This window comes from Nothobranchius furzeri, chromosome 10 (genome assembly GCF_043380555.1).
Source record: "Nothobranchius furzeri strain GRZ-AD chromosome 10, NfurGRZ-RIMD1, whole genome shotgun sequence".
Classification (NCBI taxonomy): domain Eukaryota; kingdom Metazoa; phylum Chordata; class Actinopteri; order Cyprinodontiformes; family Nothobranchiidae; genus Nothobranchius; species Nothobranchius furzeri.
In genome coordinates, this window is record NC_091750.1 from 40,312,225 (window position 1) to 40,325,871 (window position 13,647).

Consider the following 13,647-nt stretch of genomic DNA (forward strand, 5'->3'; position numbering starts at 1 on the left):
TGTGTAGTTTAACTTTTCTCAAAGAGGATGAAATTGTTTTTGATTGGTCAGTTTTATCTCATGTTGTGTGAAGGATGTGACTTGAAAGGAATATTTGCTCAAATTAAAGACTGCTACTTTTGGAGGGAGGTGGGGCGGCTCATTTTTTAAAATGTTTTTCTTTATTGCAACTCTGCCATGATAATAGACGTTCATTAAAAACACTGTACCTTTAATGTCTGTTGAGTCTTTATTCTTATTCCACGATTGCGTCACAAAACTAAACCCTCAATCCACCGTCCTCTCTCAGCCAGCGGGCAGGGCAAGGCTGGCTTGGTTGTCCTGTTCTTGGTGGCCACTAGCAGAGCCACCTCAACTGGCTTCCAAGTATGGAGGAGCAGTGGAACTACTCAAAGCCCCTCTTGGATTATTATGCTTCTCACTGTATTTCTAAGGGAGAGCCCAGCCACTCTGCAGAAAATACCCGAAGATTTTGACCATCGATGAGTGTTGGAATTTAGATTGAATGGTATAACGAAAGTTTTGCCTTCCAGCTCAGCTCTCTTCCCCATGAAAGACCGGTACAATGCCAACATTACTGTAGACACCGTGCCAATCTGCATATTGATCTTGCACTCCATCTTTCCCTTGTCAACAAAACCCTGAGGTACTTAACCCTTAGAGGTTCCTTAAAAGAAGCTACACTGGGGGCCCTTGAACAAAAAAAAAGCAATTTGGCACAAGGTTTAATAAAAAATACATCATTTCAAAATGTAATTTATTTTTTTAACAAAAATCCCACCTATAGCTTCAGTCCTTAGCCAACAATAAAATAGTTGTGTTTTTGAGATTTAACCCCTTTAGTGCCATGTTTAGTCAAAATCAGTATTAAAAAATAATTTTGTGTGTTATATTCAGAGGACTGGGGGTGAAATGTGAGGGCTTTTGAGTCACAAATGAGCATAAAAATATTTTTTGTTTACTCTATTTTTGTGTAGTCATACATTCAATAAATGTAAAATAAAAATTACATGATGTTTCAAAAGTCACAATTTTTTTTACATATTCTTTCTTTAGCTTCAATCCTCACCAAATAAAAACTAAATTTCTAGTTGTGTTATGTCCACAGAACTTCTTTTGAGGTGAAGTGTGAAGGATTTGGAGAGTTAACAAATGAGTCAAAATGTTTTTTTGTTCTTACACACTTTAGTAAAAGTTATTAGTTAACCGGACATGTTTCAGCTAGTAGCTCTGGCCATCCACAGAGATCACCGCTGATGGCGTCACTTCCTGTTCTCCACAGGCAGCAGAGGACGTGTCGCCCTCTACTGCCTGCGTCTGACTTCCTCATGACACGGTCCCATGAGTGATCTATCGTGTAGACTCCATCGTCTCTGTCCATGGTCCTGTGGCCACGCCTCCTTATCTGTGTTGCTGCTTTTATGTTTGTGTTGTGTGTTTATGACCCGTGTGCCGTCCCAGTCCGTTATGTGGGTTTCTCTGGTGCAGGGGTCCCTTACAGCTGATGTCTTTGTTGTACTTTCTGCTCTTGTGTCTCACACTTGTTTCCCTCTCACACTCCCTTTGATGTTTTATTGTTCGTGTGTTAAGTTGGCGTCCGGTTTCTTTTACATATGTTTTACTGCAGAGTCTACCTGGGATTTCCATACGACCACATTATCTCCCTGCTGATATCTCGTTCTTTGGGTGTACTAATCTTTTTCTGTCGGTCATGTACGGTTTTGTTGGCGTGATGATATTCTGTTTTTTCATTGCTGTTATTTTCACTGTTATGCCTTTGATATATGGAAGGGTTATTACTGGTTTTGGTCTTTCTGTGTCTCTGGTTCTTTTTTCTTTTCTATTTATAGTTTTCCTTTTCTTATTGCCCATGTTGGGTATTCGCGGGTTTTTAATGCACTTGTATGTGTCGGTCCTCCAGTTTGCGATCTTGTTCTTCCATTACTATATTTGCTCTGTGGTATAATGTTCTGATAACTGACATTTTATGCATCATGGGATGTTCTGATGTTCATAATAAATATTGGTCCGTGTGTGTTGGTTTCCTGTATGTGTTTATTTTTAGGGTTCCATCTGTCTGCCTGGTTATTCTCAAGTCCATGACCGTTCTTCATATGTAAACTTTGTTATTGGTGACTTCAATGCTGTTCAGGTGTTTTGTTAGTGTCTCCGTTTGTCCTTTATGAATTATTTCTAAGATGTCGTCCACGTAGTGTTTCCATAGTTTTATTTAGAAGTCTGAGGGGGGAGTGGCTATGGCTTTCGGTTCCAGGTCTTCCATGAAGAATTTGCAAAGGGTGGCTGATGGTGGGTTTCCCATAGTGAAGCCTTGTAGTTTGTATGTGGTTCCGGTTAAATGAAGTAAGTGGAGTTGGCTACCAGTTCTATCTATTGTGTTACGTCATCTGCTGTGAGGTTTGTCCATCGACACATAAATATTGGCCAATGGGTTTCCAAAGGCTCCAATAACACATTTTTGAAGATAAATGGGATGTGGCCACCACCGCCATTTTGACCGTGTCACAGGTTCCGTCAAGCCTAGACAATTCCACAAAAGGGAAGAGCTGAGGGTGGGGCTGTAAGGCTGGGATCAACTGAGGACACCCGGTCGAACTAGCTACAAGCTAACCCAAAGCTAAGGTGGAGGTGGGAGCTAATCTAACGGAGGTAGCAACCTAGCTACAACCAGAGTTAACTGTGCACAACACCAGAGCTTCTGAGTCGGATACACAGGGCTGACCGTTGGGTAAAACCGCGTGGAACACAGAGGTCTCCCGAGAGCTCCACAAGCCGGCAGCCGCACAGCACACAGGCGCTGCTGTGATCAGACATGCGCCGAGCTGTGGGGAGGGGAGAAACGGGTGGAAAACATCGGTCTCCTGAGAGCTCCACAAGCCGATAGTCGGAACCCTGCTCCACCAACATGTCATATTTCAACCCATTTTCTAAAGTGCAGCATTGTGTTAATTGCACTGGGTTTTACCCTATTACATTTAAATGTCATGGTTAAACAGTACATGTTAAAATCCAAGCTCAGCTCGTCAGTGACCTAAAATACATAAATATAATTTTACTTGACGAAAAAAAATGAAGTGGTTGGGCTCTCCCTTAGAGATGAGAAGCTTGGTCATCCGGGAGGGGCTTGGAGTAGACCCGCTGCTCCTCAACATCGAGAGGAGCCAGTTGAGGTGGCTCGGGCATCTGGTCAGGATGCCTCCTGGACGCCTCCCTCGTGAGGTTTTCCGGGCACGTCCAACCGGGAGAAGACCTAAAGGTAGACCCAGGACACAGTGGAGGGACTATTTCTCTCACCTGGCCAGGGAACACCTTGGGATTTCCCTGGAGGAGCTGGCCCAAGTGGCTGGGGAGAGGGAAGTCTGGGCCTCTCGCCTTAGGCTACTGCCCCCGAGACCTGACTCCAGATATGCGGATGAAAATGGATGGATGGATGGGGATTGTGTGCAGCTGTGCGTACTCCATGTTTGATAGATCACAAACCTACTTGGCTTAAGTACATTTTTTTTGCTGAGATCAAGTACGTTTTAGTAAGGATTCTACACAATGTTTGATAAATGAGACCCCTGATCTGTACCCTCCTGGACCTCTGCCTTTCTACCACCTTCTTCAAACTTAATGACAAGTTTTACCAGCAGAAACATGGATGCACCATGGGCTCACCAGTGTCACCTATCGTCGCCAACATTTACATGGGATTTGATGCACTTTTGCCTGCAGTGTCAACGTAGCCTGAGAGAAACAGGATCACTATAGTTTGAATGCTGTACCAGTATTCAAACTATTGTAGCGTCCAGAAATGGTCAGTTTTTCATCCACAGTTGAACTCTCCAGTATTGGGTCATATGGAGACAGAAGTCTTAACTGGAACCTTTAATCTGCAAGAAAGATACTGTTGCTTGACCAAGGTCCCTCTCATCTTTATCTGCTTTGCTTCACAAAAGAAGAATGAACTTTTATAAGAATGAACCGTTATAATAATGAATACTGGATGATGCCATGGAATATGTAAATAATAATATGGTTGAATGAGCAATACTTGCTAAAGAATAATAACGATGTTTTGGTTAATCTGTGCTTAAATTTTTTTATTTCTTTATTTAAAGAGAGGACAATGCATATTTATGAACAGCAATATAACAGTAAATATACCAGATTGTAGCCTTAGGCTAATTTCCATCTGCAGTCCTCTGGCAGGTTAATGTTTAAAGAGAAGGCGGACAACAGTATACATTTAAAAAAAGAAAAAACAGTTAAGAACATATTTTACGAAAAAGACGAGTAAAAACAAACACTGTAAAAGTATCATCTATGATTGCATCTTTGAGTTTCCTGAAGCCACAGTTTCAATTACTGAAGTTGAAATGAATATTATTAGGTTATAATCAGCAGTACGTGACTTGACAGCTCACACACTCAGACACATGACGATGACAGGGTTAAACTAATCTCATGACATATTGCTTTCTGATCCACAAATCAGAACTCCTGTATCTGATGCAAGGTGAGGTTTCAGAGGTAATTGGCAAAACCCCTTGTAAGATTCTGATTTGTCAGTAAGTCAAAACATGGCAGTTACGAAAGCAGAACTCACGTCCTAGTGAGTCAGTTGAGCCCAACTCTGGACTGGCCACCGGAGGAAAACTCTTCTCCCATCGCATCTTTTGACAAACTGTCAAAACCAGTTGCACGCTGCAGCTGACCTCAAACGGTTCATTCAGAATAAAGCTGGCACAGCTCCAACTCCTCAAGAGTCCCTCCATAGACGTAAATAACTACCTGTTGTGACCTGGAGACAACTCCAAGACCGGTCTAGTGGTGCTGCGGATTCTCCTACGGACTTCGGTACCTTTGGTGTCCACGAACTTCAACACATTCCGGATCTACCACGAGGGTCTTCGAGCTGGTACGTAGACACGACAGATTGCGTCTGATGTGGTTTTATAAACCATCAATTATAGTTTATAGCAGACCAAATTCACTCCTACTCAGAACTCAGTTTCTCCAGATACGATGGTTCTGATAACATCACATTCACACATCATCACCCCTCACATTCCATCCACTTAGATTCCTCCATCACATAAAGGGTTTCCTAGTTGTCATGTTTTAATTGTTTAGAAAATAAATTTCTTACTTTTTATAAACTTGACTCTGTCTGAATTAAGAAGTGTGTTTTGAATTGGAATGTTTATTATGTGAAGTGCCTTGAGACGACTCTTGTCGTGATTTGGCGCTGTATAAATAAACTTGAATTGAATTGAATTGTTACGATCCCTGAATAAACAAAGAATCCTAATTCTGGTTAAACATTCAAAGATCAATAAGGTCGATGCTCTATATTTATATAGAATCATCACATCTTATTGATCATAATTAAAACCCAAATCTGTAGTCTAACTCTACACTATAATATTCAAGTTCTGGGAAAGGTTGTTTATTTGCTTTTTAACCTTGTACAATGGGTTACCACCTTTACCTAATTTCTAATTATCTTTATATTCATGTTTTAAAAAATAATTTCAGTAATTTGCTTTAGAAAAAGTATGTTCTGTGATTGTTTAGTCGTTTACTACAAGAAATCTAAAAGTTCCTCTGTTTTCTTTTGCTTCCTTTGCTCACAGTGTCACTTCTCTTTAGAAAATCCTTCCTTTTAGCTGCCGCGTTCCTCAGTTTGTTCTGAAATCCCTCAGTACCACGACATGCATGGTACAGTCTTCAGTTTTCTTTGTTAACGCTTCGTTCATACAACATCACATCTGAGAATGATCCAGTCAGCCCTGCCAGCTGGAGCAAAACACATTTCAGCTCCAGAAACAAGCTGTCAGTGTGAGATTATGGTTCTGGCTCCAGTCAGAACAAGTTCATTTCAGAAGACAAATTTGAAGTTCTGATAAGTAAATCCTCAATTTGTGATTTTATTTATAGCTGCAAAAGATCCATATATTCAGGCGACGGTGGCACAGGAGTTAAGTGCTCGCCCCGTAATTGGAAGGTTGCAGGTTCGAGCCCCGCTCAGTCTGTCGCTGTCGTTGTGTCCTTGGGCAAGACACTTAACCCACCTTGCCTGCTGGTGGTGGTCGGAGGGACCGGTGGCGCCTGTGCTCGGCAGCCTCGCCTCTGTCAGTGCGCTCCAGGGCAGCTGTGGCTACATCGTAGCTCATCCCCATCAGTGTGTGAATGTGTGTGTGAATGGGTGAACGATTGATTGTGTTGTAAAGCACCTTGGGGGGTTCCAGGACTCTAGAAGGCACTATATCAAATACAGGCCATTTACCATTTACCATATTTTCTGCTATAGCCCCCAAACCAAAAATCTTATCCAGAGTTTACTCGAAAAACCCAAACCTGTCTCACCGCCACTTTATAATTATAATACATTTAGTTTTAAAGTCAGTCTAGTTTAATTTGTTAGTAATAAAAATCTTAACTTTTAAACTTGACTCTCTCTTCTGTTGTCTCTGAGTGAATATGAAGCAGTTATCTAATCCCTGCAATAAAAAGATCCAATCTTCTGGTTTAAATAACCCACCGATCCGTAAGGTGGATTTCATATTTCCTATGGAATCCCACGCCTTATGGCTCATTAAATAACTGTAATCTATTTCATTACAATGTTAACGAGCTGTTAATTGAGACAAGACTTACTGTCGCCAAAATTATTTACTGAGGATGTTTCTCTGTTAAACATCAGTACCCGACGTTATCCATCTTATTAAAAAGCACTCATTAAACCACACGCTGTGGGCGGCAGCAGCCTTTAGTCCAAAGCTGAAGCAGCTTGACAAAATTCATGCACAAATGGCCTGAACTGATTATATATCAACCATATATTACCGTGCATTATTATATTTGACTAAGTATAACACATCTCAGCCCAAATTGCTTTTATCAGGACACAGCGAATGCTGTCGTCATCATAGGGGTAGTAAAATGTGCATGTTTCTGTGTACCCTTAGTTGGGAATCACTGCCCTAAATCAATAAAAATTGGGCAAAATCATAAAACACTGTCTTCTTTTCTTCTTCGTTTGAATATAAAAGGTTTGTTTTTTGACTGTATGAAAGAATTATATTACCAATTAAAGATAAGTAGAGAAGAAAAGCTAAAAGATGAGAATTCTTCATCCTCAATAGAGCAAACAGAGATGTGTGATAAAATGTGTTTGTGTAACAGAACGGGATGAGTGGACACTTGTCTTCAGTTTCTTTGTCCTCTGTTCCACTCACAGACGTCGTTTAGGACTGCTGGTACAGACGGTGGCTCAGAGGGGACAAACGGCTCACTGTGTCTCTTCTGTCATTCTTTTTTTTACTTAAACCACAGAGATCTTCTGTGAATTTCTTTTCCACAGACTTTGTTTCACAAAAACAAAACAAAACAAATTGAACGTTTAAAAAATATATCTTAAAAAATAATAAAAAACATGTGTAACCCTCCCACCTCACTGGTGAGGAGTGAGCACCACCTCACCCCTGTCACAGGACCTCAAGGGATAAACCATCAATCCTGCTCACTGGTCAACTTTCCTCGTGGGGTCACCCATAAAGACAGTGGGAGGGTTAAAATGAGAAAAAATTTAACGTGATGAAAAGAAATGTAAGGAAAGAGTGAGTGAATAGGAAAGAGGGAAATCAGTGGATCCCGAGAAAGGCAGAATAAGAGCAGAACAAGGAGAGGGTGATGAAGGTCCCACCAAACCTGAACAGGTGGGTTTAAAGGAGACCACTGAGTCCACTGATCTCAGGCTCAGGGGGAGAGAGGTCCAGAGTCTGGGGGCAACAACAGCAAATGATCTGTCACCTTTGACCTTTAGCCTGGTGCTGCTTTGGTCCCTGGACCTCAGGGACCTGCTGGGGTGTAGGGTAAGGCAACAGCACTAAGCACTGCACCATTATGCAGCCCCTGCAGGCACAGCAAATGATAAAATATTATTACTGCCATTATAGACCTAAATTCAAAAGAAATTCTTTGGAGCTGAAATTCTGTGTTGCTCAGCAACCTGACAGATCTAGTGCAGATGTGGGTGGAGGAGTGGGCCAACACCTCTGCTGCAGTGTGTGCAAACCTGGTCTAGAACTACACAAAACCTCTAACCGCAAACAGAGGCGTCTGTACCCAGTGTTGTGCCTCAAAAATGCTTGTTCCCGAAATGGCCGGTTCGAGAGCCAGCTAGACACTGAATTAATTGGGAAGTAATTCTTGTTTTAATAAACCACCATGTTATGAATTTTGCCAAGTTTGGCAAATCACTGACATGTTTTTGAGTATTTACCAACATCCCTCAGAGAGCCACGCCTTCTTCAGATGCAAAATGTTTCAACACTTTGTGAATGAGAATGTTTGAAACTCATCAGTGCTGCTTGGGTAATTTTGTAAAGCCACACAGGCCTTCACAGCTTTAACAGTTTTTTCAGGGTGGAAGTCGATTGGTTGTCTCAGGATCCGCCATCAGGCTGCCAGGATGCCAAAGCTGTTCTCTATCACCCTTCTGGCACGTGAGTGGCGGTAGATGTAAATCCGCTGTGTGTCATCAAGGTTTGTTCCTGCAAATTAAGTTAAGAGAGATTAGGTTATATAATAATCCCAATTTATAAAATCATCATCCAATCACACCCTAATGATAACATACCTGGAAAAGGCCGCATCAGGTTTTGGTGGAGAGGGAAGGCCGCATCACCTAGGAACACGTGTGGAACAGTAGTTGTGGAACCAGGCAGGTTGGCCGGGGGTGGTAGGTCCAGGGTTCCATGGAGCAGCCTGCTCCCGAACATGCACTCCTGAAAAACTCCACCACTACTCTCTCGCCCATATGCCCCTATGTCCACCATGCTAAATCTATAGTTAGCATCGCGCACAGCCATGAGCACGAGGGAATGAGTCTGTAGTTGAAAAAATCACTCCTCGCATTTGGTGGTGCTTTTATGATCACGTGTTTTCCATCCACGCAGCCAAACAATTTGGGAAATTCCACACACGCCAGAATTCCTGGGAGATGTCTGCCCACTTGTTTTTGTCAGGTAATGAGACAAAATCACTGCACAACGCCGACCAAAGTGCCTCACAGACTTCAGTGACAATGAGGGAGACTGTTGTGGATCCTAGCCTGTAGCTCTGTGCCACGCTTTGCTGACTGTTTCCTGATGCGAGCACACGAAGCGTGACAGCAAGTCTTTCTTCCAGTTTCACAGGGCTACTGTGGGTCGCTGCGTGGTTAATATGTGGTCGAATACGATGCAACAAGTCGTCAAATCTATCGGCAGACATGCGGAAGTACTTGCAGTGTGACTGTTTGTCGATTCCACGCATGGGTCTCACAAGGGAACTATATTCACCTTTGTCTTGTCTACTTTGGTTTAGTGGACGAGTGGACCTTCGTTGTCTGCTGCGTAGCAATAGTAAACAACATACGATTTCTTCCTCTTCAAGTAACCTCACACGTTTCATCCGTAGTGTCGCCATGTTGTAAACAACAGTAATTTTTACTTCTACTATGGTGTAGTGTTGGATGCATGCCGTAGAGCTCCATGCTGCCCCCTACAGTTTGGGAGAATATTGGCTCACCGCAGAGACAAGCCGCATGAACCATAAACGCTGCGAGTTGTGAAGCGCATTCCATCCGCGAGCCGCATCACCAAGCGGAAAGTAAATGCGTCAAGCATAAACCAAGCTTAAAGACCAAAGGTGACAGATCATTTGCTGCTGTGGCCCCCAGACTCTGGACCTCTCTCCCCCTGAGCCTGAGATCAGTGGACTCAGTGGACTCCTTTAAAAAGCAGCTGAAGACTCACCCGTTCAGGCTTTGGTGTGACCTTTTTCACCCTCTCCCTGTTCTGCTCTCCCCACCTATTCCACCTTCCTCAGGATCCACTGATTTCCCTCTTTCCTGTCCACTCTCTCTCTTTCTTAACATTTATTTTAATCACAATTGTCTATTTTTGCTCATTTTAAATATATTTTAATCATTTTTCTAAATTCTTTTTTATATTTTACATTTTTTGTTTTTGTGAAGCGCCTCGTGATTTTTATCTTGAGAGGCGCTATAGAAACGATACTTTCTTCTTCTTCTTCTTTGAAATGTTTTGTCTTCTTGTATGTAAACAAGCACTGAGCAGAACCTTCTGGATTTGGAGGCCAGATAGATAGTGAATTTAGTTCTGTAGATGAAAGGTTATACTGTGGCCAGTTAGGTGGTGAAAATTGATCCTTTTGGTACATTACAATTGCTATACCCATCGATACATCCTTAGACCCAGCCTCAACTCTCTATTTCTGAATTCATGTCTCAGAATGGATTTATAAATCCTCCAATCCTACTACCAGAGCATATTCTTCTTTTTCTCAGGTTCCTTCACCTGGATAAACTAGAATCCATGCAGAAACATTATCGAGTTACACATCCAGATCCGTGCTGCACCGTAGCCGGTGTTCTGATCTGACTCAATGATTTTTGGTCAGTGCAGAAGTCGCATCCATTCTGCATTTGGTGGGAAAGAGGTTTCGGTTCCACACGTTTTCAGATGTTTCCATTAAACCAGTTTTCCTTTCAACCCTAATGAGCTTTACCCTGCCCTACGTTTTAAAAGGCTTAGGAGCCTGAGGAGACTTTCGTCTGTCCTCCTGCAACCGGCACATAACAGCAGCAAGAAAGACACTTCACAGATAAATGGGAGCCTCTGTGGAGCTGCTTCAGAGGAGCAGCAAGAGTCCTGCCTCCACAGCCGCAGCTACGCCTGCTCATGCATTATGCACACTCATGTGGGAACATTGTCCCCCCAAAGCCAGAAGCAGAAAACAAGCTGGAGAGGGATGAAGGTAAAGGAAAACAAGTTGGACAATTGGAATTTAGTGGAACATGTTTGAGACTGCCCCTTACTTGGTGTCCTGGCAGCTATGGTGCTGCCTCAGCCTGTTTTACCCCCTAGGTCCAGCCAAGCTTCACCACTGCCTTCAGCTCCTGACAGCAGCTGCAGGGATCTACCAGGAGAAAATGAGGCCCAAAGGAACCGGTCTGCGTCAGGAGCCACCACAAAGCAGGACATGTATATTGCAATGGATCGGTTCTGTGAGATGCCCCATGGCCACTCAGACTCTAAAATTAAGCGGAATGAACGGGAAGCCCCAGCCAAGATTGCAGCAGACGTACGGGAAGTGGAGACTGACAGGTGAGAAAGCTGATTTATTAATATTTAAGAGGATAAATCTGTTCTGTACATAGAAGGTTTCATAGTCCTACTCTATTTTTATCATTTGGTTAATGAATACACCTCGAAACCTCCCTCAGCGTTTCAGCTCTTTGTTGGATTCTTGTTAGTAAGTCATTTTTTTTGTAAAGCACTTATCACATACATAAAATCACAAAGTGCTTCATGTAGATCAAAACAAAATGAATCATAATGATCTCAAAACATAAACAGATAACATCAGAAAAAATAAGTTCATAAAATTATAAAATTTCATAAAACAGATGAAAGATGATACAAATGTGAGTTAAAAATAAGAAAATAAAATATTTAGGTGAAAGAAGCTTTGAATAAAAGGCTCTTCAGCTGTTATTTAAAAGAGTCCAGTCTGTCAACGCTGCGTAAGGATAAAGGAAGATCATTCCAGAGTCGGGGCGCAACAGTCTGGAAGGAGCGATCACCTCGACTTTTATATCTGGTCTTTGGAACTTCTAGAAGGTTCTGGTGTGTGGACCTGAGGGCTCGGGTTGGAGCATAAGGCTTTAACAGGTGAGTAATATAGGGAGGAGCTTGACCAAGTAGAGCCCTGAAAGTTCTAGTCAGGACTCTAAAATTAACTCTAAAGTTAATGGGTAACCAGTGCAGAGACGTCAGAATAGGAGTGAAGTGAGCTCTTCTGTTTGCTCCAGTTAGGAGCCTCGCTGCAGAGTACTGGATCAACTGAAGGAGGTCAAGGGCTTTTTTGTTAAAACATGTGAAAAGTGTGTTACAGTAAACTAGACGGGAGGAGATAAAGGCACGGATGACCATTTCAAGTTCATGTTTTGACACCAACCTTCACAGTTTGGAGATATTTCTTAAATGATAAAAACAGTTTCAGACCAATGTTTTTGAGTGGCCTTCAAGAGACATTGATTGGTCAAAAATAACACCCAAATTTCTTAAGTTTGTCTTGACGGCAGAGGATAAATAACCAAGTTTTCGACTAATCAGGGGAACCATGCTCACAAGGGCAATGATCATTCAGTCTTTTCAGAGTTTAACTGAAGGAAGTTATCTTCTAGCCAGCTGGTGGTAGCTGATAGACACTCTAGTAATTCAGACAGTTTACGGATCTCAGAATCCTTAAAGGAGCAGTACAGCTGAATGTCATCTGCATATAGGTGATAAGATACATTATGAAAATAACCAATTTTCTGTCCAAGATGGTGTATGTACAGTAGAAACAAAAACGGACCCCAAACAGAGCCTTGGGGTACCCCACAGAGCAGATCAGTAGAATCTATACAATGGTTTATACAGACACTGTAACTCCTATTAGAAAGGTACGATCTAAACAAATCTAGAACAACAGTTCCAGAGATCCCCACTAAGTCACGAAGTCTGTTGATTAAAGAGCAAGTAACACCTAAATTAACTTTTTTTGCTGATAATCTGTATAGATGAGTGTCTAATGGTGCTGTACACATGTGTAATCATTAGTTTGGCTGTTTAGTGCAACTTACTTTAAATTTGATTTTTCAGCCCAAACCCATAATTATATCTCCATCTTCAGGTTAAAAACTCTGCTCCACATTTATTTAGAACCAGCCACAGCAGATGTCTAAGCTGAAAAATGTGAAGTTGTCAGCAAATTACTGCGTGGCTGCACTGCACTGGTCTCCAGTTGAGGCAGCCACACCTCCACCTGGCTCAACCACTAACCTGCCGATATGGCAAGTTGGTGCTCTGAGCCACTTGCCTCTTTTCATCTAGTGATCACAGTTAACGGGAAATCCTCCAGAATGCTGCAGAATCTGTGTCTGCTCTTCTCAGTTACGTGTATAGCATCCAGTAAATATTGGTCCAATGGTAATGTGTTGTGCACGGCAAAAAATGGTCTTGGTAGGACGGATTAACTTGGTAAAAAAACAGAAATTTTCCTAAAAATCCATTCAGATATATTTGTACATGTCCACAGTTACATGTATCATTGTTATTTTGACAATTTGTTACATGTAGTTGAACATAAAGCATCCCAGCAAATATCAGTCCGATGACAACGTCGTATCCTCGGCCAAAAACTGTTGCCGTAGAATGGCTTAAATTGGTAAAAAAAAAATGTAACAGAACATTTCCTAAGAATGCATTCAGATACATTTATGTCTACAGTTATCTGGGATTATGTTATTTTGACAATTTTTCAAATGCAGTTAAACATAGATCATGCTGCGAATCAGATGCAACTGGGGTTTACTCATTGGATCGTGCATGGGACTGCATCGTCGGAGAGGGGAGAGCGGGCAGCAGAGGGCGACAACGTCCTCTGCTGCCCGCGGATAAACGGAGTAGGAAGTGACGCCACCATCAGCGTCAGCTCTGAGGAAGTTTGCAGCCACGAATGAAACTGTCAGCAGCAAGGTAAAAAATAAACATTTTCTGTGTTTTAAAAAAGAACCAACAATGCAAA

The 13,647-nt window shown here is 42.1% G+C and overlaps 1 protein-coding gene across 1 annotated transcript in view; it reads left to right on the forward strand.

Annotated features, from left to right (window-relative positions):
• The first annotated feature begins 10,682 nt into the window (after positions 1–10,682).
• Positions 10,683–13,647, forward strand: part of LOC107386036 (SH2 domain-containing protein 3C) — a 49,620-nt gene continuing 46,655 nt past the window's right edge. The window contains exons 1-2 of the mRNA XM_015960199.3: positions 10,683–10,830; positions 10,907–11,180. Of these exons, the coding sequence (XP_015815685.1) occupies positions 10,755–10,830; positions 10,907–11,180 (350 nt within the window). The 5' untranslated portion in view covers positions 10,683–10,754. The remainder of the gene's footprint in view (positions 10,831–10,906; positions 11,181–13,647) is intronic.